This window comes from Suncus etruscus, chromosome 15, assembly GCF_024139225.1.
Source record: "Suncus etruscus isolate mSunEtr1 chromosome 15, mSunEtr1.pri.cur, whole genome shotgun sequence".
Classification (NCBI taxonomy): domain Eukaryota; kingdom Metazoa; phylum Chordata; class Mammalia; order Eulipotyphla; family Soricidae; genus Suncus; species Suncus etruscus.
This window is the reverse complement of record NC_064862.1, coordinates 22,048,210-22,073,568: the sequence shown is the minus strand read 5'-3', so window position 1 is coordinate 22,073,568 and position 25,359 is coordinate 22,048,210. Positions and strand designations below refer to the sequence as shown.

The window sequence follows — 25,359 nt, the reverse complement described above, 5'->3', positions numbered from 1 at the left end:
CAAATTAGAGTCTAGAGACTTAAGAGAAGTAAGCCTTTATTTCTAGTTTCACAAATAAAACTGGCTTCTTTTGGTTGCTTTTGGGGGGGGATTAGTCAAAGAGACCAAATCCCATATCCTCGTCCGACTCTTCCGACTCTTCCTTGGCAGCAGCCTTGGCTGGGGCTGCGGCAGCAGCAGGTGCAGCAGTGGTGGCTGCAGCCACAGGGGCAGCAGTCACAAAGGCAGATGGATCAGCCAGGAAGGCCTTAACCTGAAAAGAAGAGGCAAAGTCACAATGGTCACCCACAAATCTTGTGCCTACAACCCACCAATGGAGGCTTGATATGGTGATCTTAGGCCCATATAATCTACTTTGGCTCTCCAAAGCCATGGGCATACCACACCTCTAGGCCCCGCACACCCTCAATAGCTGCAGAAATAAATACATCTGTACCTTTAAGAACCCTGCTCAGCTGGCTGCTATTAATTCCCCTAGCAACTGCCAGGCCCCTGGCAAGGTCTCACAGATTCATTACCTTTTCAGCAAGTGGGAAGGTGTACTCGGTCTCCACAGACAAAGCCAGAACCCGCTTGTACCCATTGATGATAGAATGAGGCACTGAGGCAACAGTTGGGTAACCAATCTGCAGGCAGACACTGGCAACATTCCTGACGCCCTTTTAGGAAGGAAGAGAAGAATTACAGTACTGGGTAGGTATCCAACTAGGGTCTCCCACATGCAAAATGTGTTTTTGCCCATTGAGCACTGTCTCTAGCTAAAAACCCTTGGTTGGGTGGGGCAACATCTGGCGGTGCTCAAGCTCCATACAGTTACTTGTCAGGGATCAAACCAGGGCTGGCCACATGTAAGGCAAATGCTCTATTATTCCAGTCCATTAACCCTGGATCTAAATGAGGAAAATTTAATTCCACAATTCCCATCTAATAGTATGGTTTCCCCACCATAAGAACCTGGCATTGAGCTAATGACATTTCCATTTATTCAATTAAAAGAATTAAGGTTCCTATCACAATTACTGCACATTTCAAAAGCAATTAACTAAGCTAAGGGTGCTGAAGTGTTGTTCTATTTCTCCAACTGTCCTAATTTCTCCAGAGAACACTACTCAAAATCTTGTACCTTTTTGCAATCCTTAGATCCAATCCCTCATTACACCCAGGGCTGTTCTGGGCTCTATATTCAATACTTCGTTAAATCTTTAAAAAAAATCATGTATCATTAGTGCTACTGTATGAGAAAAAAGAGGCAGACAAACTATCCTCATGGCAAGCCTCAACTAGAATTGGGACTCAACCTCATTAAGCCATGTCATCAATCACTATAATGGATGCAAAAGAGCCTGGGACAGGCAGCAGGTACCTCCAGGAAGCGAGAATGCAGAGTCTGCTCTGTGATGTCCAGCACTTCCGGGTTGTAGATGCTGCCGTTGTCGAACACCTGCTGGATGATCAGCCCAAAGGAGAAGGGGGAGATGTTCAACATGTTCAGCAGTGTGGCCTCGCTGGCGCCCACCTTGTCTCCAGTCTTGATCAGCTGCACATCACTCTGAGGAACAAGGTCAAGGTTGGCAGTTAACTGAGATGTGGGGCAGCCCTGGAGCCAAAGGGTAGCTCTGCCTCTCGGCTGGCTAGCACAGTTCCCTTACCAGAATTTCGATGGTGCCCCTGGAGATTTTGGTGGTGATGCCTAAAGCCTGAAAGAAGGAGGTCTTCTCGGGGCCTAGACCTGTATTTTGGGCTGGCACAGTGACCTCACAGGGGGCAATGGCACCGGCACGGGCAGCAGCTGGCACCTGGAAAAACAAATGAGCAATTTCCAATCTCCAAAGACAACACAATCTCAGAAACATATTTTGCTGTTGAAGAGCCAAAAGAAACAATAATTCTTCACCCTCCCCTGAAACTCTCCACTGACCTTATTGGCCAGCAGCATGTCCCTGATCTCAGTAAGGTCCTCCTTGGTGAACACGAAGCCCACATTTCCTCGGATATGCGGCAGCAATCTGCAAAGAGGTCATATGACCCAGTTACGGTAAGTCTGGGGTGCTTATGGTCAAGTAAGTAGGGAGAGAAGGGAAGAAGCGCCTATGAGAAGCACTGACTTCTCCAGAGCTGGGTTGTTGTCCAGGTGCCCACGGATGGCCTTGCGCATCATGGTGTTCTTGCCCATCAGCACCACAGCCTTCCCTCGGAGAGACATGCGGATCTGCTGCATCTGCCTGGAGCCCACATTGTCGGCTCCCACAATGAAGCATTTGGGATAGTCATCCAGAAGTTGCTAAGTTAAGAACAGAAAAGCCAAGTTAAGATAGGAGTGAGGGAGAATTCATACCCAGAGAAATTAAGTACTGCCAATTATTTCTGGTTTCCACCTCATTCCTTTCCTAGCCTTAGAGAAGGCATCACCTGAAGGGAACCACCAGATCTATTTAAGATTTGTATGCAAGTTTGAGGGGTTCCTAGAGTTTAAAGAGCTTTCATTTTAGGATTCATAGAAGTACATCAGGAATGGTGTCAGCTCTGAGCACCACTGGGCACAGCTCAAAAACCAAAAGGAAAAAAAGAAAAATTAACGTCTTTTTTTTTTTTTTTTTTTTTTTTTTTTTTTTTTTGTGGTTTTTGGGTCACTCCCGGCAGTGCTCAGGGGTTACTCCTGGCTCCATGCTCAGAAATTGCTCCTGGCAGGCACGGGGGACCATATGGGACGCTGGGATTCGAACCGATGACCTCTTGCATGAAAGGCAAACGCCTTACCTCCATGCTATCTCTCCAGCCCCAAAAATTAACGTCTTGACTCAACCCCTCACCCCAGTTAGACTAGTTTGTTTGAATATCAAGTGTCATTGTAAGTTCTTTTTAAAGACCAAACATGCACACTACGGGGTACGGTCCTACAGCAGTCCGCACACAAAGGAACAATGCCACCTTCCACCTTCGCTGGTTGCAAAATGAACAAAAAACGAAGGGATGCCATTTAAGAACACCTCCCCCAATCTCTCGGGAGAGATTTCTTTGCCATTGATTGACCATCACAGCCGAAATAAAGAATTTGCTTCTTTCTGGGTCCCAAGCTAAGAGATGGGAGTTCCATGTGGTGGCCAGACAGGCCTGGCTACCTATCAATACAAGGCTGTCATCGTAGAAGCCGCTCAACCTGTTTGTCCGCCGTGGGAAGGCCTGATCTCGGGGTGCCGAGACAAAGCCCCCTAGAAGGCCTCGTTAACAGGTGGGATGGAAGTTTGGGTGGGTGAGGTCTAATCTCGGGGTGTTGAGACTAAAGACCCCATAGAAGGCATCATTAGCAGCTGGGGTGGGGTGAAAGTTGGGGTGGGTAAGGTCTGATCTCGGGGTGCTGAGACTAAAACTCCCCTAGAAGGCCTCGTTAACAGCTGGGGTGCAAACAGACACCCCCCCATTCCTCTGGGCACTTACGATGATCTTCAGGAAGTAGTTGGACTTCCAGGTCGCCCTGTCTTCCCTGGGCATCACGGCGGTGCGACAGGGATTGCCACGCGGGGTTTAAAGACGATGTCACTGCGGAGAGAGGGAGGGGAAGGAGGGCGCTCAGACACCCCAAAAACCCGTGTCCCCGAGATCAGGCCTCCTTGGAGCCAGGCCTGCAGGGCGCGGGCCACGTGTGCAAGCGCCATCGGCCAGGCCTGAAGATGGCTAGGCCCCGCCACCCCTCGGGAAAGCGCCAAGAGCTCAAGTGTAAGGCATCCGGGCTCCAGAGTGCCTCGGAGCCAACCCTGCACCCCAAGAAGTCCAGCCATTTCCCCAGCATAAGCCCTAGAACAGGCCACAAGGCAGCACGGACCTCTCCCGAGGACGCCTGGCGAGAGGAGGCCCGCGCACCGGCGCGACGCTTTTATAGCAAAACGGAGCAGCCAATCAAAAGCGGCCGGAGCAGGCGACGTCACCTCCTATTGGTCGGCGCTAAAGACTTTCCGCGGGCAAGATCTCAACTTAGACTGCCATTGGCTAACAGAGCCGTCAATCGATCTGGCGCAACCGGAAGTTGCCTTGAAATAAGGTTCGCTAGGGCAGGCTCGGACTTGCGTTCAAGGCGTTTTCTTCAAGGTGCTGCCCCCTGCAGGACGGGAGGAGCTTTCGCGCTCCCAGCGTCCCACGTGATCACCCACGGTGATGGAGTGGCCCAGCTAAGTGGCACTGAGAAATCGGTGCACAAGGAAATAGGTGTAGCCTCTTCTGCAGTTTTATTTCTTCTTGCTATCAGATCACAGGGATTCTTTACAGTCTCAGGCGGATTGGGCTGTTCCAGGACTGAGCCTAGGGGAATGGAGGTGCACTGGTGCATTAATGGTGCATTGATGGTGTTAAGTGCACTGGTGAAGGGGGATGGTTTTTTTTTGTTTGTTTGTTTGTTTTTTTAATAACTGAAACCCCAACTACAAACATGTTTGTAATCATGGTGCTTAAGTAAAGATATTGTTTTTAAAAATAGAAAGGACAGAGCTAAATATTCTAAATATTCAATTACGGGGTCAACAACAGTGAAATCATGAGACCCAAAAATAACAACCAGACATTTAAAAAAAAAAAGGTACCTATCATGATGCTGAGGGAAAGGGGTGTCTAGGATGAATTCTGGGAATTCTGAAAGAGGGAGGTTGAAATTGGTGGTGGGATTGGTGCTGAAACATTGTATGTCTAAAATAATGAATAATTCTGAAAACTCTGTAAAACAGTGAATAACTAAATCACAATAGTTTACATTAAATATATACATATTAAATAAAAACTCCCCGTTTCCCTCAGTGTGAAAAGACTAAACTTCAAACCATACACATCTACGTGATCTATTTCCCACTTTCAGCTTTTTTTTTTTTTTTTTTTGGTTTTTGGGCCACACCCATTTGACGCTCAGGGGTTACTCCTGGCTATGTGCTCAGAAATCGCACCTGGCTTGGGGGGACCATATGGGACGCCGGGGGATCGAACCGCGGTCCTTCCTTGGCTAGCGCTTGCAAGGCAGACACCTTACCTCCAGCGCCACCTACCCGGCCCCGACCACTTTCAGCTTTATAATCGCCTGGCCTATTTTCCTACTATCTCTTCCAGACAGTTACTGCTCTTTAAAGAAAGAATAATAATAGTATGTTTTCAGGGTTGAAGTGATGGCACAGCGGGTAGGGTGTTTGCCTTGCACACCGACCAGGTTCAGTCCCCAGCATCCTATACAGTTCCCCGAGTTTGCCAGGGGCAATTCCTGAGTACAATCAGGAGTAACCCTTGAACACTGCTGGGTGTGGCATCAAAACCAAATAATAATAATAATATTAATAGTACATGGTAGAGTTGTTATGAAGATTAAATAAGATCTGAGAAAGACTTAATGTAGTGTATGCAATACAAAAAACTTGTTAAATATTAGCTACTTTTATTATACAGCCATTCAACATTTAGTTGGGTACTAATTTATTTTAATTTTTAACATCATTTATTTATTCAACATTTATTTGGATAATAAATTTGGGGTGTTGTTAGGGATCAGACCCAGGGCCTCACACACACAAGGCAAAGTGTTCTGCCTGTTGTGTTACATCCAATAAATTGAGGAATGGGGAAGGAAGAGAATTGGGCCCTACCATACCCTTCAGTGTTCAGGATTTTGTGTGCCAGGGTTCTAACTGGTTAGCAGCAGGCCAGCCAATCATCTTAACACATGTACTACCTATCCCATCCCCACACCCTATAAGGTCAGTGATAATACAGCAGATAAAGTGTTTGCCTTGCCTACAGAGCAGGTTCAATCCCTGGCACCCATTGTGGTCCCCCAAGTCAGCCAGGCAGGAGTTATTCCTGAGTGCACAGCCAGGAGTAATCTGAGTATCTGAAGCAGCAGCCTCTTGCCCCCATTCCAAGGGATTGAGGAGACGTTGGTCTAGACGCAAACGCCAACACAAGAAATAATCCACAAATGGTTAAGGAGATAAAAACAGGTGCAGGAACTCCAAGCAAGTATATAGCTCAAACCAGAACAGCAAGCAGCTTCTCCCTGAGACCCTGGGACTTTATTACTGGGAACCCAAGGACCACATCCTGGGGTGGAAAACAGGTGGCCTAAAGTACCAGTTCTGAAGGTGCTTTAATCCAAGGGTACTTCCATCCAATGAGTAACAAGTAATAGCAAAGAAGAAATATTCTGAATAGATAGAATGGAAGCGGGTTAATCCAACAAGTATCACTGGGTATAGCCAAGAAACTGATAATTTATGATCTTGGGGGCCCCGTTATTCTGGAGCTAGTTGGGCCTGCAGCTCAGCGCTCAGGTTCAAATGTGTGGCCCTGTTTAGGCTCTAAGGTGCCAGGAAACTCCAGGGTTATTTATCCCAGTAATGCTTATGAGACTGGCAACGCTGGGAGGCGGAGGAGAGCCAGAGCCACACCCAATGCTTAGGTCATGTGGTGAAAGGGATGGAAGCCTTTCTTGCATGACCTTAATTTCTGTACCATCTCCTTTAGCATGTCATTAAAGATGATCAATGGAACAAAAGAGATAGCACAGGGGTTAAGACACTTGCATAGGGCCCGGAAAGATAGCACAGCGGCGTTTGCCTTGCAAGCAGCCGATCCAGGACCAAAGGTGGTTGGTTTGAATCTCGGTGTCCCACATGGTCCCCCGTGCCTGCCAGGAGCTATTTCTGAGCAGACAGCCAGCAGTTACCCCTGAGCACTGCCGGGTGTGGCCCCCCCCAAAAAAAAACCAAAAAAAAAAAAAAAGACCCTTGCATCACATGCAGTCAATTCCGATTCAATCCCTTGTACCACAGAGAGTTCCTCCAACACTCCCACGAGCAACTCCCTAGCACAGAACTAGAAGTAGTTCCGGGGCCGGAGAGATAGCATGGAGTAACCCCTGAGCACTGCCAGGTGTGACCCAAAAACCACACCATCAGGTGTGACCCAAAGAGTCCCCACATGGAAAGTACATAAATAGGGGGCCAGAGAGATAGCATGGAGGTAAGGCGTTTGCCTTTCATGCAGAAGGTCATTGGTTCGAATTCTGATCCTGGCATCCCATATGGTCCTCCAAGCCTGCCAGGAGTGATTTCTGTGCATGGAGCCAGGAGTAACCCCTGAGTGCTGCCGAAAACCAACGAGAGAGAGAGAGAGAGAGAGAGAGAGAGAGAGAGAGAGAGAGAGAGAGAGAGAGAGAGAGAGAGAGAAGTACATAAGTAGAAGCCAGAACAATTGTATAGTCTCTTGCTTTATGCATGACAGCAAAAATTCCATCCCTGGCATCCCATATGGTTCCGGAGGCCCATTGGGAGTGATTTCTGAGTGCAGAGTCGGGAATAAGTAAGCCCTAAGCAACATTGCATGTGACCCCAAAACTAACAAAAATCAGTCTGTAACTATATTTATTAACATGGAGAAAATACGAAAAAAAGTAAGTCTATAACTATATTTATTGACATGGGGAAAATACTAACAAAAATAAGTCTGTAGGGGGGCCCGGAGAGATAGCACAGCGGTGTTTGCCTTGCAAGCAGCTGATCCAGGATCTAAGGTGGTTGGTCTGAATCCCAGCGTCCCATATGGTCCCCTGTGCCTGCCAGGAGCTATTTCTGAGCAGATAGCCAGGAGTAACCCCTGAGCACTGCTGGGTGTGGCCCAAAACACAAAAACAAACAAACAAACAAAAATAAGTCTGTAGGGGCCAGAGCGATAGCACAATGCTAAGATGTTTGCCTTGCACGTGGCCAACACAGGACGGACCCCGGTTCGATCCAGAAATCCCATATAGTCCCCCGAGCCTGCCAGGAGTGACTTCTGAGTGCAAAGCCAGGAGTAACCCCTGAGCACCGCTGGTGAGACCCAAAAACCACAAAGAAAAAAAAGTCTGTAACCTATATTTATTGACATGCGAAAAATACAAAGTACAGTTGAATGAAGAAAGCAAATTATGATCTAGAGTGCCATATCCATTTCTATAAGTAATATGATTCCACAAGAGTCTCGGAGGAGGGCCCGAGTGATAGCACAGTGGTAAGGCATTTGCCTTGCACGTGGCCAACACAGGACAGACCCCGGTTCGAATCCCATATGGTCTCCGGAGCCTGCCAGAAGCAACTTCTGAGCTGAGAGCCAGGAGTACTACTGAGAGCCATCAAGCATGACTCAAAAACCAAAATAAATAAATAATTTTTAAAAAAGAGTTTTGAAGGAATGAGTTTGGAAGGGGGAGATTGAAGGCCATTTTGGGGGCCGAAGAGATAGCATGGAGGTAGGGCATGTGCCTTCATGCAGAAGGACAGAAGGACGATGGTTTAAATCCTGGCATCCCATATGATCCCGAGCCTGCCAGGAGCAATTTCTGAACGTAGAGCCAGGAGTAACTCCTGGAGTAGCGCCGCCGGATGTGACCCAAAAAGACCAAAATAAATAAATTAATTAAAAAAAAAACTAAAAAATAATTAATGAAAGCATTTTCACTTCTGAGCTCACCATGAAGCAGTCCAGACTAAAATTCAGATTCTGTTTTTGCAGGACCAAGAACAGGGAAACAGGAGACCAAGTTCAATGTGGAAAAACACCCAAGCACAGGACTCTGTCAGGGACTTCTCTGACAAAAGAGAAAATGCATAGAGGTCATGGGAAAAAGTAGAGAAACAAGGGCCAGAGCCATAGCATAGTGGGAAGGGCATTTGCCTTGCATGTGGCCAACCCAAGTTTGATCCCAAGCATCTCATATGGTTCCTCGAGCCTTCCAGGAGTGATTCCTGAGTGAAAACCCAGTAGTCAGCCCTGGCCACCAGGTATAGACCAAAATCCCCCCCCCCAAAATAAGAAACCCGGTTTTTTTTTTGGGGGGGGGGTGTCACATCTGGCAGCGCTCAGGAATTACTCCTGGCTCTACGCTCAGAAATTGCTCCTGGCAGGCTTGAGGGACCATATGGGATGCTGGGATTCGAACCACTGTCCTTCTGCATGCAAGGCAAACGCCCTACCTCCATGCTATTTTTCTGGCCCCAAGACCCATTTTTAACAACAAACTCGCCCCCTTCCGAGGATTCTACACACTTGTACATGCTTACATGCAGCGCAGCCTGTGGGTGGGTGTGAGACAGAGGCGAAGTAAGCCCTGGCTTACTTCTTATCTGTCCTCACTCAGAGGCCAGCCTAGTAAATCTCTGACTCTCTTTCCTGGCTGGAAAGAGTGTAAGGCCACCCACAGCTGCAAGTGGAATCCACAGGAAGGAAGTACCAGGCCAGGGCCCAAACTCCCCAGCAGCCAAGCATAGTGCAGAGCTGCAGGGGAGAACCTGCCACCACTAGGCGGCCTGTGCAGTGTCCCGTCCCCAGAACTTCCTGCTTCAAGTAAGAAAACAAAAAAGGGGCCAGAGAGATAGCATGGAGGTAGTAAGTTTGCCTTGCATGCAGAAAGATGGTGGTTTGAATTCCGGCATCCCATATAGTCCCCTGAGCCTTCCAGGAGCGATTTCTGAGCGTAGAGTCAAAAAAAAAAAAAAAAAAAAAAGTAAGAGCGTAGAGTCAGGAGTAACCCCTGAGCGCTGCCGGATGTGACCCCAAAACAAAAAGAAACCATAAAAGAGCAACCAGGGGGCCGGAGCGATAGCACAGTGATTGGGCATTTGCCTTGCATGCAGCTGATTCAGGATGGACAGTGGTTCAAATCTCGGCATCCCATATGATGAGTGAATGTGGACCCCCCCCCCAAAAAAAAATAAAAGTGACCAGGGACTGGAGCGATATCTCAGCAGGAAGGGCACTTGCCTTGCATACAGTCAACCTAGGTTCTATCCCCAGCATCCCACATGGTCCCCTGATCACTGCTAAGAGTGATATCTGAGCATTGCCAAGTGTGCACCAGGTATGACCCTAAATCCAGAAAAAAAAGTGACCAACCAAAGGCACCTCAGGAGATCTGGGAAGGATATGCACCCTCTTCTGGAACTTTATAACCTGGCGGTGCTCAGGGGTTACTCCTAGCTCTGTACTCAGAAATTGCTCTTGGCAGGCTCAGGGGACCATATGAGATGCCGGAAATCGAACTGGAGTCCGTGCAGGATTGGCCACATGCAAGGCAAATGCCCTACCACTGTGCTATCACTCTGGCCCCTCTTCTGGAACTTTTGTTGTCTTGACCGCAAAGAAAAAAGGCACAGAACTAGAGGAATTGCACAGCGGGCAGCCCAGGTTTAATATCCAACTCCTGATATAGTCCCCAGAGCAACACCAGGAATGATCCCTGGGCCCAGAGCCAAGAGTCAGCACTGAGTACTGCTACATGTGGCCCAAACATAACCCCCCCCCAAAAAAAAAGGGCACAAACACAGGTGAAAATAATGGCAAACTTTATTGGCATAAATCACAGGAATTCAAGAATTGAAATGCAGAAAAGCCAAGTTAGAAGTTTACAGGAAAAAAAATATTAAAAATCAAATCAAATCAAATAACCATTGACCCAGAGGGTAGACCCCAGAACCCTGGAACCTCTGGGGCTGGACCTCGAGGGCCGCTGTAAACAGAGCAGTAAGGCCTAGTGGTGGAGGTGAAGCCATCTGGGCCCAGGCCAGCCCCCCTCAGGCTGCTACCGAGGAGGGAGACTCTTCTCAGCCCCTCATGTGGCAAGGCCTGGAATCTCCTTTGCTTTTGACCCCATGGGGTGGGGGGCTTTCCATCTACCAGACACCCCAGACCTGCTTGCTCATGTCCCAGCTCTGAGGAAAAGTTCTCCAAGCTTCTTCAGGACCCCGTTCGTCCCTCTGCCCTATATCCTATGGGCCCTCTTACAAGCTGAGCCCATTTCCTAGGGCTCAGCCCCAAAGGTGCAAAGGAAAAAGGGGGTTAGAGATAATATGGGGCGTGATCCGCCCAGTGGAATCAGCCAGACCGAAGGTCAAAGTCAGATCCCAGCTTTCCTGAGAAGGCAGGTGGGGGTGGGGGAGCCTGTGAGAGGTGGTAGGAGACTGAGGTTGTCTCTGGGCTGCCAGAAGTTTCACAGGGGGAGCAGAAGCTCCTAATGGCTTACTGGGAAAGGAAACGGGGGGAGCTATTCAAGGCCCCCCCAAAAGGGCAAAGTCCATTCGTGGAGTAGAGGTCCTGATGGGGGGGGGGAGGGAGGGAAGGAGGGAGGGAGGGAGGAAGGAAGGAAGGAAGGAAGGAAGGAAGGAAGGAAGGAAGGAAGGAAGGAAGGAAGGAAGGAAGGAAGGAAGGAAGGAAGGAAGGAAGGAAGGGTCAGTTGGTTCAAATACAGCAGTTTTCAGAAACGGTCTGGTGGGCTGCAGGCAGTAACAATGCTCCTGGTGCAGCTGTTTGTGCTAAAAAAAAATCAAGTACAAATTGTTTCCCCAGCCCGCAGCCCTTGGTCCAAGGCAAAGTCGTGGCCCTGGCCCTTTTGGTGGCCAAGGAGGAGAGTAGAAAAGGGGACATCTTCAAAAAAATTTCTTCAGAATCATTGTGGAGAGGAAGAGGAGGAGGAGCGTCTCAGGGCGGTTATGAATTCAAACCTCAGTGTAGAAATCTCTCGGGTCGGCAGTGACTGGGCCCCGGGTGAGAGGCCCGTAGATGGAGGAAGAGACTAGAAAACATTATTGCTAAACAAGGCTTTTCTCAGTAGGACCAGGGGAGTTATTGGAGAATGCAAAGGTGGGCATCCAGGCCAGGGGAGGACAAAGGACTGGATGAAAAGTGGGGGACACTTCAGCGGGACCCTGGGGCTCTCCAATGAGTGTATTTATGCTGGCATTGACAAGGGGGCCCACTGGCCCCCAAGACTCTCAGAACAAGGATCGTTAATTAGGTCGGGGGAGGGAGAAAGAATGAAGAGAGAGACACCCCATCTGATCCAGCATCCCCGCTGCTAACACGAGTAAGAGATGGCTCCAGTGTGGGGTCTGGCCTGGCCAGGAGGGTTGTGGGGACACACACACATGGGACAGCCTCCAGGAAGTCAAAGAGTTGGCAACCTGTGTATGTGTTTGTGTGTGTGGCTGCAGGAGGAAAGCAGGGCCTGGAGGCTCTTGGAAGGGGTGCTGAAGCAAAGCAAGGGGGAACCCCCTCACGATACCCCCCGGCCATCCTGCACCGACTGAGGAAGCAGGTTCCAGTTTCAGTGGGGGTGGCCTCTGGGTCCCCGAGGCTCCTGGAGAGGCAGGACAGGGGGCGCGGGGCGGGTGAAGGGGCTGCCCAGGGCCTAGCAAAAGAGCTTGACGAAGCAGTTCTGACAGTAGGGCTTGTCGTTCTGCTCCTTGAAGGTGCCTTTGTTGAGCTGCTTGAGGCAGAAGGCACAGACAAAGTGCTCCGGGTGGAACTTCTTGGCCATGGCTGTGATGCAGCGGCCTGTGATGGGCTTTTGGCAGCCAGAGCAGAGCGAGCCGCGCCGCTCGTGGTAATGCACCTCGCAGTAGGGCTGCCCGTCGTGTTCGAAGAAGCTGCCGTTGATAAATGGCGTGAAGCACTCCTGCAGGGAAAGGGGATGGGTGGTCAGGCCGGGGGCACCCACCCCAACCTTTTCCCTCTTCTCTGCAAAAACAAAACCACCCTAACGGTACACCCATACAGACACGCTGCTCGGACAACAGGCGCCTGCATTCCCCTTGGCAGAGTCGAAGCCAGCTCAAGCAGCCGAGGCAAAGAGCCCTGCAGGCAAGAGTCCCCCCAAATTCCTCTGGTCACAGAAGCCCTGGCCAGGGCCTCCCTGCCAATCCCTGGGAATGAGGTCTGGAAAGTGCCCATTGGTTGCTCTTCCCCTAAACATGCTGGTCTCAGGGCTGGCCGGTGGGCAGCAGTGAGCCTCTGGGTTGGCACCTACTGGGATCTGGAAGCAGGAAGTTGGTCTGCAAACCTCAGACAAGGGTGTCTCCACTGAGGGGGGGGAGGGGCGGGGCCTCACCCGGCACACGAAGCACTCAGGATGCCAGAGGGTGTTGAGGGCCGAGATGTAGTTCTCCAGGATGGCTCGAGTGCAGCCGCCACACTTGGGCGCGAACATGTCGAAGTAGTCCTTCCGACAGTAGGCCTTGCCGTCCTTCTCATGGAATCCTGGGGGTGCACAGGTTTGGGGGGAAGGTCAGATGCCAGGGGTATGAGGCTGCCAGGACTCCCTCCTACTCCGCCCAGTCTCCAGGGTGGCAGCAGCAACTCATACCTTCAGGGCCGAAGAAAGCTCCACACTGGGCACAGAAGAAATGCTCGGGGTGCCACGTACGGTCCAGGGCAGTCACCACTTTCTGTGAGAGCCAAGGGGCAGGGGGGGTCAGGGGCAAGCGGCTGCCGTGTGTATCCCCCAGCACCAGATTCCTGGGTCCTCCTGCCAGGTTCCAGAGATGACAACTGTCCCCCAACCCACAAAGGATGCAGTGATATTCCACGCACAGACAGGGACAGCCATGGGCCCAAAGAGGCCTTGGTTGTTGTTTTGGTTTTGGGGTCACTCCTGTTTTGTTTTGGGGTCACACCGGAGGCGCTCAGGGATTACTCCTGGCTCTGCACTCAGAATTCACTCCTGGTAGGCTCGGGACCCTATGGGATGCCGGAGATTGAACCCAGGTCAGTCCCAGGTTGGCCGCATGCAAGGCAAATGCCCTACTGCTATCACTCCGGCCCCAATAAAATAAATTTTTTGTTTGTTTGTTTTTGGGCCACACCCGGAGGCACTCAGGGATTCCTCCTGACTCTGCACTCAGAAATCATTCCTGGCAGGCTCGGGGGACCATAAGGGATGCTGGGAATCGACGGACTGGAGTCAGTCCTGGGTTAGCCACGAGCAAGGCAAACACCCTACTGCTATGCTATCACTCCAGCCCTCAGGGGTCACTCCTGACTGTGCTCAGAAATCACGCATGGCACGCTCCGGCCCCTGGAGGCTGGAACTTTCCCAGCGGGTTTTCAGCAGGCAGAGCCGAATCTATCTGCTGTGGGCCTGGTTGCCCGGCTTCCCAGAGCCACAGAGGGACCCCGGCAGGTAGGAGACCCCCATCTAATCCCCGCAGGTGGGAGCCCGCACTCACATCCAGGATAGGCCCGTTGCAGTAGTAGCAGCGCGGCGAGAAGAGGTTGTGATAGTCCTTTTCACAGTATGGCTGTCCTTCCCGCTCGAAGAAGTTCCGTGACCCAATCTCCTCCTGGCAGTGGGTGCACACGAAGTGCTCCGGGTGCCATGTCTTCCCCATGGCGGTCACCACCTGTGGAAGAACACAGAGACCATGGCTCACTGCCCCAAGAGAAGGCGGTTCCCGGTGGCCCCCGGACCTGGCTCCTCTCAGAGTCCCATCCCGGCTCACCTGGCCAGCAATGGGCTTCTTGCAGGCTCCACAGACCCCCTTGGCCACAGTGGCGACCCCGAGCTTGTTCAGGTCGGACTGCAGACTCCCCAGCATGCTGTCCAGCTGACTCCCGGGCTTTGGGGGGCCCCCTGGGGGAGAGTTGCTCCCAGTTTTCCCCTGAGTCATAAACTGTGGAGACGAGAGAAGCTTAGTAAGAGCCCAGGCTGGCAGCCCAGAGACTCCCCGCCACCCGGTCCCCCGAATCTCCCTCCTGTATAGAGACACAACCTCATCCAGGGGCCTCGGGAGATGCAGGATTGGGGCACCTGCAAACTGAGGGGAGGAGCTGGCGGAGCCTTCGGGGGGCCCAGCACTGACCCCTCCCTCGTCCTGCCCCTCAGGGCCGTGGTGCTCGATGCTCGGAGGCCAGCCAGCCGCCCAGCCTTGTGCCCCGTCCACACTCAGCTCTAGGCCTTGGATCTTGGGGAGGGGGTGAAAGGAAAGCATCATAAGCCATCTTGTGCAGGCAAGGGAGGGAGGAGAGGATGAGGGCCATATGAAGGGGAGCAGGCCAGCCCACCACCAGCACAAGGAAACAAGCCTAGAGACAGCAAGGAGCCACAAGGGAGGTGACAGGCCAGAGCAGAGGCCAAAGCAAGCCTGCAGGGAGGATCCCCCAGAATGCAACCGCAGCAGGGGATGAGGAGAGGACAGATCACTTCCCAGGGGTGCAGGGGGAGGAATGCAGGGGGAGGGTGGCGTGAGGGTCTCGCCTTGTGAGGGGGACATGAGCGTATCACAGGCCACACAACATAAAGGGGTGGGGTAACCAGGCCTGCCTGCCTGCATCGGGGGAAAGAGTGGGTCGTCCTCGGTCTGGCAGCCCACGGACCTCACAGCATGGGGTGGGAGAGAGCCAGGGGAGGGGGCCCGAATGGCCTCTTCCAGGGACCCCAGCCCCGTGCTCTGGGCCCCATGGGAGTCTTGGGGGGCAGCAGGGCTGCCAGGTGGGCCGGAGAGGGGAGAAGAGGAGGAGTCGGTGCTGAGCTGGAGAAAAGGAGGGGCAGGAGGAGATGCGGACACAGAGGTTTGCCTCCCGGTGGTGGGGGAGCCGGGCGGGAAGACCACCTGAGCAGAAGAGAGGAAGAGGAAGGAGATGAGGAAGAGCAACTGCAAGAGGGGGGGATGCGGGGAGAGAGGCCAAGCCCCAGGACACCCCATCAGCCCCAGGCCCGAACACGCCACAACCGTCCCCACCACTGTCCATTCATCAGACACCCCCGGCCCAGCCCCAGTTTCCTCGCTCTCTGGCTCACTCGCTACCTTCTCCACCAGCGGACCCCCAGCCTGACTCCCTCGAGGCTGCACAGTGATGACGACCCCCTCGGTCAGCCAGTCCTCGTCGGGGGGCACCCCTGCCACACCCTGGGCTGCCATGGGCTCTGGTGGGAGGCCCAGCCGGCCCTGCAGCTCCGCGATGAGCTGCTCGTGAGAAGGGGTCCTGCTCAGGGCCGCAGGGTCCAGCCGGCGGCGAGGGGAGGGCTCACGGGACATGGGGTGTGCATGGCCTGACTCCCGGCTCCTCCTGATAACCGCACAGATCTGGGGGTGTGGCGAGGAAGGGCTGGCGTCACTGTCCTGCTCCAGGGTCAGGCCAGGGCTGCTCAGTCCACACTCGGGAGTCCAGGGAAGGAGAGGGTGGGGAGTCAGGCAGAACACAACATCAGAAGGCATGGCGGAGGCAGCGTGGATCAAGCGGATGCACCCCCATCCTCAACAGTCCTGACCTCAGGCAAGACCCTCAGCTTCCGGGGATCCTGACCCCTACATTCTCTCAGTGAGGCATTCAATGAAAGCATTTCCATGGCTGAATTAGCAGATTAAGGCAAGACCCAGATGGTCAAGGGATTGGGGCATAAAAGTCCAAAGTCTGATTTCCTAGCACTTTAGAGTGCCCTAGCACTAATGGGGGTCACCCACCCTCATAAAAAATATCATTGGGGGGCCGGAGAGATAGCATGAAGGTAAGGTGTTGCCTTTCATGCAGAAGGACGGTGGTTTGAGTCCCGGCATCCCCCAAGCCTGCCAGGAGCAATTTCTGAGCGTAGGGCCAGGAGTAACCCCTGAGCGCTGCCGGGTGTGACCCCCCCCCCAAAATATATATACATATATATATATATATAAATATATATATCATTGGGGGGGGCTGGAGAAATAGCACAGTGGTAGGGCGTTTGCCTTGCACATGGCCGACTCAGGTTGAACCTGAGTTCGATTCCTGGCATCCAATATGGTTCCCTGAGCCCGCCAGAGGCAATTTCTGAGCAGAGTCAGAAGTAACCCCTGAGTGCTGCTGGGTTTGACTCCAAAACCAAAAGTAAATAAATAAATAATCATTAGGAGGGCCAGAGCGATAGAACAACAGGTAGGGCCAAGAGAAGCCTAGTCAGAGCCCAGGCTGGCAGCCCAGAGACTCCCCGCCACCCGGTCCCCCGCATCTCCCTCCTGTATAGAGACACAACCTCATCCAGGGACCTCGGGAGATTCGGGATTGGGGGCACCTGCAAACTGAGGGGAGGAGCTGACTGACCCCTCCCTCATCCTGCCCCTCAGGGCCTCGGTGCTCGAAGCTCGGAGGCCAGCCAGCTCGGAGGCCTTGCATGCCAGCCAACCAGGGTCTCCAACATCCCAAATGGTCCCTCGACCCCACCAGCAGTGATTTCTGAGCACAGAGCCAGAAGGAATCCCTGAGTGCCACCAGGTGTGACCCAAAAACAAACAAAAAAATCATTGTGGGCCAGAGAGATAGTAGTGAGGAGGGCTCTTGCCCTGCATGCATCAGATCGAGGTTCAATTCCCCAACATCCCATATGATCCTGGTGCCATGCCAGGAGTGATTCCTAGCACAGAGGCAGAAATAACTTGAGCACTGCTGGCTGTGGCCCCCCCACCAGAAAAAGAGTAACTGGAGAGGACATTAGTGGGCATTCTCGAAAGGGCACAAACTCTTTTTCCGATTCACAGCAGAGAAATCCCTGTGTTCCCTTCCAAGAAATAAATTAATTTTTTGTTTTGTTTGGGGGCTCAAGAAGACCCAGGGGCCACACCTGGGCTCAATGGTGAGTGCTTGGGTCTAGAGGTACCGAGGACACAGGGGTCCCCAGAGCCACCCCAGAGGTTCTTGGGGGAGCTGGCCAGTGCCAGGTATCAGACCCAGGTCCTGCGCTTGCATGTAAGGTGTGTGCCCAAAGCCCCTGCACTATAGCTATAGCTCTCCTTGCCCAGGTCAGGTGTCTGGTTGTTTTTTCTTGTTCAGAGTTTGGTCCTACTTGCTCGTGGCAGTTTGGACTTGGGTATTGCTTCTGGAAAGGGGACAAAACTGGAATAGAGCAACAGCCAAGCTTTCTTGGTCTTCCAAGCCCTGTGCTGTGCCTCCCAGAGTCATCCAACTCATCCTCTCTACCCAACCCAGGGCAGAGGGTTCTGGCACTGAAGGGGCTGCTTGCTACTGAGCTCTGGAGCCAAGGCTGGCACCCAGTGCAAATAAAGGCAACGGCTGAACAAGCATAAGAAGGGGCTGTCACAGAGACGATCTCAGGGCCTGGGAGCTCGGCTGTCCCTGGCCACGGTGCATGCCACCCAAGCGGGCATGCGTGAGTGCAAAGCTACATGCAGTTAGCTGGGAGTGGTGGCCCACACTCAGGCTGCCAGGGCCATCCATGGCAGCAAGCCAGTGCCTGCCTGGGCAGAGGTGGAAATCCTCTCCACGGCGATGGGCATGTCCATGGTTGTGGCAAGCAGAAGCTCCGGCTGGTCCGGCTCAGCCTCAGTGGTGACTGCCTTGTGGCCCTCAGGCTTCCCGGGGTCCTCGGCACCTGGGACGGGCCTGTCCAGGCTTCCCCAGGTGAGCCTCCTTCCATTTGCTCTCTCCTGGTCTACTGGGGCAGGGAGGCTGCCCTCTCGTTCCTTCGAGAGCCTCCAGGTGTCTGGATAGATGGCCTGCCGGTCCATGGCCACCACAGCCGGCTCAGTCACTTCCTGCGAGCCGGACAGAGCCCTACAAAGAGTCTCAGGCCTTTGGGCATCCCTAGGTTGTGGGTGCCCTGGACTTCCAACTATACGGCTGGGAGGAGTGGCAGTGGGCTCACTCCTGACCTGAGTCTGATGCTCTGCGCCCAAAGACCCCCAAGAAACCTCAGCACAGGGAGACCCTGAGCAGGAGGTGTCAGGCATCACACCAAGGCTGGGAGAATCAAGGCAGCCCTGCCTTTGGTCATCCTCCTCCACACAAAGGACCTCTAGGGTGCACCCTCTGGGGCCTGGGGGGTCAAAGAGGACAGCAGACAAGGGAGACACAGAGGGCCCAGGGTGAGAAGGAGGAGGAGAAGAAAGGACACGGCAAGTGCCTGGCACTGTGCTGGGTGGCAGGCCCGGGGCACTCAAGGCCACCACCGAGGAGCTGGTCTGGAGAAAGGGAGAAAGAGAAGAGGCAGAGAACAGGAGAAAGGGGAGAGGTGAGGAGGGGAGTGCACTGCAGGGCAGGGGTGGGCCCAGCCTCAGGGCTTACAACACTGAGCCATGCTGCCCCCAGACCCTACTGATGAGGGGCCTATGAAGCAAAAGCCAGAGACCAGCGTCCAGACATCACCCTGGGGACCCGGGACGCCCTTCACATCCCAGCCTGGGGGACTATCCAGTCTATGGGTATCCGAGGGACAGAGGGGAGACACTTGGCCAGCTCAGATGGGGGGAAGGGCCCGGAGGTCTGGCCGCCGAGCAGAAGGGTAAAGTCAGCAAGTGCTGGAAGGTTCCATCAATATCTATCTCAACAAAGGCACCGTGGCCTCTAAATAAAACATTGCAGGCCTGGCAGTGGGGAGGAAAGGGGAGGGCGGGGGCACCCTTGGCAGGACGGATCTGGCTCCCGAGGGCAGAACCTTCCTGGGGAAGAAGAGGCGGAGGAGTGAGCGGCTGGCTGAGTCGGGACAGGCCGCCGCACCGCACAGGAGGGAGATGGAGCTCCAGGGCAAGTTCCCGGAGCCCACACAACCCTCCCACAGCCAGGGTCAACAACGTCAACACTGGGTCCTTTGTCCCAGTCCCCGGGTCCCCTCCTAGGGGGCTGAGAGCTAGGCTGAGCACTCCTTTGCCGCCATTAAAGGCTGGGGAGGCCTGGTCACCCAGTTTCCTGGATCCCAGCCATGCCGGGTGCTGACTCAAGCCAAAGTCCCCCAGAAATTCTGAGGGACCAAGCTCCCACCGCCCAGATCAGTGCAGGAAGAGGAGAAGAGGGGTGGCGGGCAGCCAGGCACCTTGAAGTCCGACAGGGAGGCCATGAGCTCGTCCAGCTCCCGGGTGGCTGAGGAGGCGGAGATGCGCGTCTGCTGGCTGGAGGCGGCTCGCTGCCGGCCACCGGGGTTCACTGTGATGGCGGGGCTGCGGGGGGGGGGGGGGGTCCACAAGGGGCATCAGTGTGGGCCCAGAGATCTTAGCTCTGACCAGGGTGGGTCCCACTCCCCCCACCTCTGCCTTGGGGATCCAATGAGTTGAGCCAAAGGGTACCTCAAACAACCTCTTCTCCAGGCCCGAGCATCTGTGCACCCATGATCTGCTAAGGTTTGGAGAGCACCGAGCCCGGAGCCTGGCCCATGACCCCTTAGTAGTGGTGGCAGGGATGCAGAGGACTCACACGGGGCTGGGCACAGAGCTCTCCAGCTCATCCAGGAGACTCTCCACGCTGGGCCGCACGTCCTCCAGGCCTCGGCCCCCATTCCACTTGGGCTTCTCCTTGGTCAGGGGCCCGGCTTTGGACCCCGGGGGAGTGCTGTTCTCCAGGATGCCATAGTGAGGGTTCAAGGCCCCTGGCAGTGGGGGGCTGGTATTGGCTTCATCTTGGGGAGAAAGAGAGATAGAGGGAGGCTGGGCTGAGTCCTCTGGAAATCCAGAGGCCAGCTAGTGAGGTGGCACAGAAGGAGGGGTGGCCCAGGGGACCTGAAGGGAGCTGTGCTGTATCGGGGAATCCCCCATGTCACCTGGGGGGCTGTGCTGTACTGCGTTGAGCTCCAGCAGCAAGCGGTCCAGCTCTGACAAGTTGCCCCCCAGCGAGGTGCTCATGATGGTGGGGGATGGTTCCGCGGACTTTTGCTTGTTGGGGAAGCTGAGGCAAGAGGGTGAAAGTGTAGGAACTCTGTCAGTGTGGCCAGGACGCCCACCCCTTCCCTGATCCTCCTGGAGTGTATGGAGGGGACAGGGGGTGGGAGAGGGTGGGGATAGGAGGATGGACAGGGTGGCAGTGGCTCGGGTGAATGTGGTGACCAGAGAGGAAGGAAGTTCTTGCCTCAGTTCCCGACTCCTAAGGGCGAGGTGACAGCCCAGCCTGGAGATGGTGCTACCGGGTGGCTGGGGTGCTATCACCCCACTCCTGGAGGCCTGGAGGCGAGGCTGACACCCCCCAGGCCTAGGAGCAGGTGGGGGAGGCATGCACCTGTATACGTGGTCTTCCTCGACGGCACGAGAACACGGAGAACCTCTGCCGTCCTGGGGGTGGGGGGCGGTGTTGGTTTTAGCAGTGGAGCTATAGATGGGGGATGGGGACGGAGGCTGCAGAGAAGAAGAGCAAAGAGTATGAGCTCAGCACCCCAAGTCTCAGTCACCCCATCCCCTCAGTCACCCACTCTCAGCCTGAGTCCCAGTCACTCCCTCTTGGTCTGGCCTGGCCCATATCAGGGGAATTTCCACATTCCCTGCCCCAAGGCAGGTGATTAACTCTTGGTCACTGATGGAGGAGGGCCCCCCCCCCTTGTGTGATGCATCGTGGTGTGGGGGAGTCAATGCAAGTGGGGGGGGGACTGGTGTCTCACCACCCCCTGCCCTCCACCTAGGGCCCCTCCTCTCCTCCTTGCCAGGGTGGAAGGAAGCCCCCTTACCTGCTGGTGAGTGATTCGGGGGACACTGGCCTGCCACTGGTCTAAAGGCTCGAGGTCTGTGCCATTTAGGGCCTCGCTGGAGGGGGGTGGGGGCACGGGCGGGGGCGGGGACACCTCCTGGTACGTGTGGTTTCCAGTGGGGTACGAATAAGGCGTCTCCTCTGACAGGAACACAGGCCGTTTGGAGATGTGCGACGTGGTGGACTCCAAGTCCGCCAGCAGAGCGTCTGCGGAGACAAGGCGGGGGCACGACGGGGTAAGCAGGTGGTGTAAGCATGGGGTCCTGGGGTGGAGCAGCCCCGAGAACCCTCCCCGCTGTCAATGCCCTCTCTACCCACACCCCAGGGTGGCCGCTGCGCACCTGCCCCACCCAGGGGAGCAATGCTGAGAGCCTTGGGTCAGGGAGGCACTGGCCGGCCTTGGCAGGGCACCAGCTCTCCAAGGCCCACAGCGGGGGCACCAGCTCCCCAAGGCCCATAGCGGGGGGCTCTAGGGCACCCGGGGAGGGGGGCTGGAGGGGCTCTCCTACCTGCCTGCACGCCCTCAGAACCCACAGTGGCTGGCGGGGAGTCAGAAATGCCAGCCCTGCCCCTGGATCTCTGACTCCACAGGGCAAGGCGGGGAAAGTGGGCGGCAGGGGAGGGGCCCCACGTTCAAGTCACGTCACCAGGGAGGCGCCGGGCAGTCCTGGGGCCCACTTCAGCTCCCTGGGTCCCCTTCCAGAAGTTCCCAACCTAGGGTGGCGCCTGCCTCCCTGATGCCCAGGCTCCAAGTGGGGCAGGGGTTAGGGCTGGAGAGGCGGCAGCGGTGCCCCACTGCAGAGAGGTGCAGGACTGCTCCATAGGCTGTTTCTGCCCGTGCCTGGCACGCAGCCAGTCAAGAGGCTCCAGGACTCCACTAAGCTAACTGTGCTTTCAGCGATGCAAGCTGTTCGGGTGCAAGATTCCATTTCCCTGAGTGGCTGACAGCCAACCAGGAGGTTGGGGGACCCAGTCTCCAGTCAGGAAGGCCAGTGCTGGCAGAATAGGGGCTCAGGCTGCTGACTCTTCCGTTCCCCCCTCATCACACCTTTCCTGGGACCCTCAACACCTGCGCAGGGCTGTGGGTGGGGAGGTGAGGGGGCAGCCCAGCTCAGTCCCTGACCTGAGGCTGACCCCACTTGCCAACATGTACCAGGACAAGCTTCCTGCCTGGGAACTGAAATTCTGCTGCTCAGATGGGGAAGTTGGACCCAGTTTGGAGAAGTGGCTGCCCAGGAACCAAATCCCCCAAACACTGGGCCTGCAACAGGTCCCACCCTGCTCAGAGGAACCTTCTTCCTCTACTTGGAAGCCAGCCACACCTACCTCAGGCCCTAGCCCAGGCCCCAGCTGTAACAGCAACAGGAGCTGCAGCCTGCCAGGGGGTTCCAGTGTCCGGGCAGCAGCCAGGGGCCTGGCTTCCTGGCTCCCGCAAACAGAACTTGGGCGTGAGCATTCGTCTAGGTAACAGCAGTGGAAAGGGAAGCGAGTCCCAGCCAATCCCAGTGGCCTCCCCACGGCCACACCTGCTGCCCTGGTTGACCCATTTCTTCTGGGCCAGACTTGATGGGGTGAGGTCCCATCCCCCCTTTCCTCATGGGCTGAGCCCTCAGGGACAGCCGCAGGGGCAATTGTGGGAGGACTTGCTGCAGTGGCTACTGGGCAAGTGCTCATGAAGGGGCCAGAGTGGTCTTGGGGCTCCAGCCCTCTGCCCTGTGGCAGGAGAAAGGCATCAAAGCTGGGGCCGGTGAGGTGCACTAGAGGTAGGTGTCTGTCTGCCTTGCAAGCGCTAGCCAAGGAAGGACCGTGGTATGATCCCCTGGCATCCCATATGGTCCCCCCAAGCCAGTGGCAATTTCTGAGTGCTTAGCCAGGAGTAACACCTGAGCATCAAACAGGCTTGGACCAAAAAAAAAAAAGAAAAGCATCAGAGCAGTGCCTGAGCTGTGTGATGTGGTTTGCAAGGGGGGCAGAGCACAGATCTGAGGCTCTGAGCCACACACACACACACACACACGCACGCACGCACGCACGCACGCACGCACGCACGCATGTCCCCACGTAAAGGCCCTGTACCTACACAAGTCTGGCCCTGCTCTGGCTCCTGATTTATTTCAATAGCTCCACTACTACCAGAAGAATCCCACTGGCCCAAGGTGGCTGCCCAGATCTCAAGTTCTGAGTTCTGTCAGGCTTCAGATCAACTCCACCCAGCCCCATTAACTGAATTCCCTGCCTCAGTTTCCGGAGCGAGCCATGGCTCAAAACTCCTCTCCGGCAGCAGATGCTCCATCATACCAGCAGCCGTAGTTACTCACTTTTTGAAATTCAGTAAAGCAATCTGGGAGGGGGACTGGGAAAGAGGGGATGAGGAGGGGGAGGGCAGAGAACTCGGGTCCTTTCCCTTTCCTATCTATGTCCTCCGGCTCTAGGGGCAAGGTGGGGCCAAGGACCAGCCTTGACCCCAAAAGCACAAACTTAGAGTGACCTGCCAAGTGACACCACGTGAAGGTGCAGAGGCGGAAGGGAACCCCAGGAAGGCCAAAGGTGAGCCATGAGGTGTCAGTTGTAGCTTCGCAGCTTTCCCTCAGTGCTCTGCTTAAAGCTGGGCATCACTGTCTCCCCAAGACCTCCAGGATCTTCAAGAAGATGGAGGCCGGAGAGAGCGGTAGGGCGTTTGCCTTGCAAGTAGCCGATCCAGGATGGATGGTGGTTCGAATCCCGGCATCCCATATGGTCCCCCCGAGCCTGCCAGGAGCAATTTCTGAGTGCAAAGCCAGCAATAACCCCTGAACACCGTTGGGTGTGACCACCTCCCCACAAAATAGAAGAGACCCTGAAACCCTGAAGCCATTGGCTGCCACCTGGTTGAGGCCAAAGTCTCTTGGGCACAGCGAGCCCCTCCCCGCCTGAGCAAACAGAGGCGCAGTCAGCTCCCTGCTTGCTGGGACAGCTGGACCAGTGCGCACTAGGACCCCGTTCCCAGGTCCCCCTGAAGCAGGGGCGGCCTCACACGTCCTTGGCTGAGCCTGAGCCACTGAGAAAAGACACAGGCCCGCGAATCCTGCCTGCCACAGGCCTCTCGGGGCCGACTGACCATGTCCTGGCCTTTTATCACATCACAGGGAAATGGAGGGGTCTCCAAAGAGAGGTGGCGGAGAGCATGGCCAGAGGGAGTCCAGGTTGGGGCCGGGAGAAAAAAGGACCACCAGAGGGCGCCGTTGGCCCACAGGCTACAGCGGCCGGGAACAACCCAAGGCAACCACAAGGCAATGGGGGACTTTTCCGGCAGGGGAAACACCCCCATATCCTTCCCCAGCCAGGAGCGTGCCTAGGACACCTGGCTGAACTAGAGGGGCTCATGGAGCTCTGGGTGAGCAGTGAGGCGGTCGGAATACTCAGCATGAGTCAGTCCTGTCATTCATTCCCAGGCATGAGGCAGGCAAAAGCAATATTGCTGGTGGGATCCAGGGGACACCCAGGGGATGCCCGGTCCCCTGCAAACCTCTGCTCCCTCCTAGCAGCAGCCAACCACCCCCATGTGGCCATTTGCTGGAAGCTGCAAGGCCAGCGCAGGACACAGAGCACATGAATTTATTTCCCGGGATAGTGACTGTCTGAGCTTGAACTATTTCCCCAGAGCCACTGATGGATAAGGCAGGAGATCAGTGGCCCTGAGGGGGTTAAGACAGAGACAGACAGTGTCGGCAGTGTCCCCAGCTCGCTGTCCCCCCCTCCCCGCGGGAGGGAGCAGAAGGGCCGGTCTGCCCACATTCCAGGCAAATGCCACAGCCACAGCTGCGCCCCTGCCCCCAAGTGCATTCCCAAAGGGATGCAAGCCACAGGTAGGGAGGCGGTGGCTTTGCTTAGGCCTTTGGTTTTCCCTACAGGCCCACCCACTGGTACTTATCACCCCAGAAGCCACAGAGGATCAAAGAGATTCATGTACCTACCTTCCCTCCAGCTACTCCCTGACCTCTTGGACAGTGTCCAAATCCTGATCCATCCAGGCCCAAACACAGAATCTTCCTGGTGTGATGCCCCGCGGCTAGACACTCATTCCACACTCTCCTCCCAGGCACAGCTCACAGCAGAGCTCACAGCAGAGCTGTGTCCAGGCCCTTCTGGGAGCTTGCAGGCACCCCAGTACCAAAG

General features: G+C 54.9%; 2 protein-coding genes across 5 annotated transcripts in view; both read right to left on the bottom strand.

Moving 5' to 3' along the window:
* Positions 1-74: 74 nt before the first annotated feature.
* Positions 75-3,562, bottom strand: RPLP0 (ribosomal protein lateral stalk subunit P0). The gene is made up of 7 exons (XM_049788843.1): positions 3,436-3,562; positions 2,106-2,281; positions 1,919-2,006; positions 1,650-1,796; positions 1,364-1,549; positions 519-659; positions 75-253 (listed from the first exon to the last, which is right to left on the bottom strand). The coding sequence occupies exons 1-7, from the start codon at positions 3,487-3,489 to the stop codon at positions 92-94; spliced, it is 954 nt and encodes a 317-aa protein (XP_049644800.1). The 5' UTR covers positions 3,490-3,562; the 3' UTR covers positions 75-91.
* A 6,767-nt stretch (positions 3,563-10,329) lies between these two features.
* PXN (paxillin) overlaps positions 10,330-25,359 on the bottom strand; it is a 51,500-nt gene continuing 36,470 nt past the window's right edge. Inside the window, exons 2-13 of one of the 4 annotated variants that reach the window (XM_049788821.1) lie at positions 21,185-21,411; positions 20,743-20,858; positions 20,291-20,415; positions 19,948-20,149; positions 19,571-19,694; positions 15,102-15,386; positions 14,637-14,738; positions 14,277-14,447; positions 14,004-14,177; positions 13,142-13,223; positions 12,887-13,035; positions 10,330-12,454 (exon numbers count right to left, since the gene is read on the bottom strand). In XM_049788821.1, the coding sequence (XP_049644778.1) occupies positions 12,188-12,454; positions 12,887-13,035; positions 13,142-13,223; positions 14,004-14,177; positions 14,277-14,447; positions 14,637-14,738; positions 15,102-15,386; positions 19,571-19,694; positions 19,948-20,149; positions 20,291-20,415; positions 20,743-20,858; positions 21,185-21,411 (2,024 nt within the window). In that variant the 3' untranslated portion in view covers positions 10,330-12,187. Of the gene's footprint in view, positions 12,455-12,886; positions 13,036-13,141; positions 13,224-14,003; positions 14,178-14,276; positions 14,448-14,636; positions 14,739-15,101; positions 15,387-17,789; positions 18,723-19,570; positions 19,695-19,947; positions 20,150-20,290; positions 20,416-20,742; positions 20,859-21,184; positions 21,412-25,359 lie in introns of those variants that run through there. The other 3 variants (XM_049788818.1, XM_049788820.1, XM_049788819.1) reach the window with 3 other exon arrangements.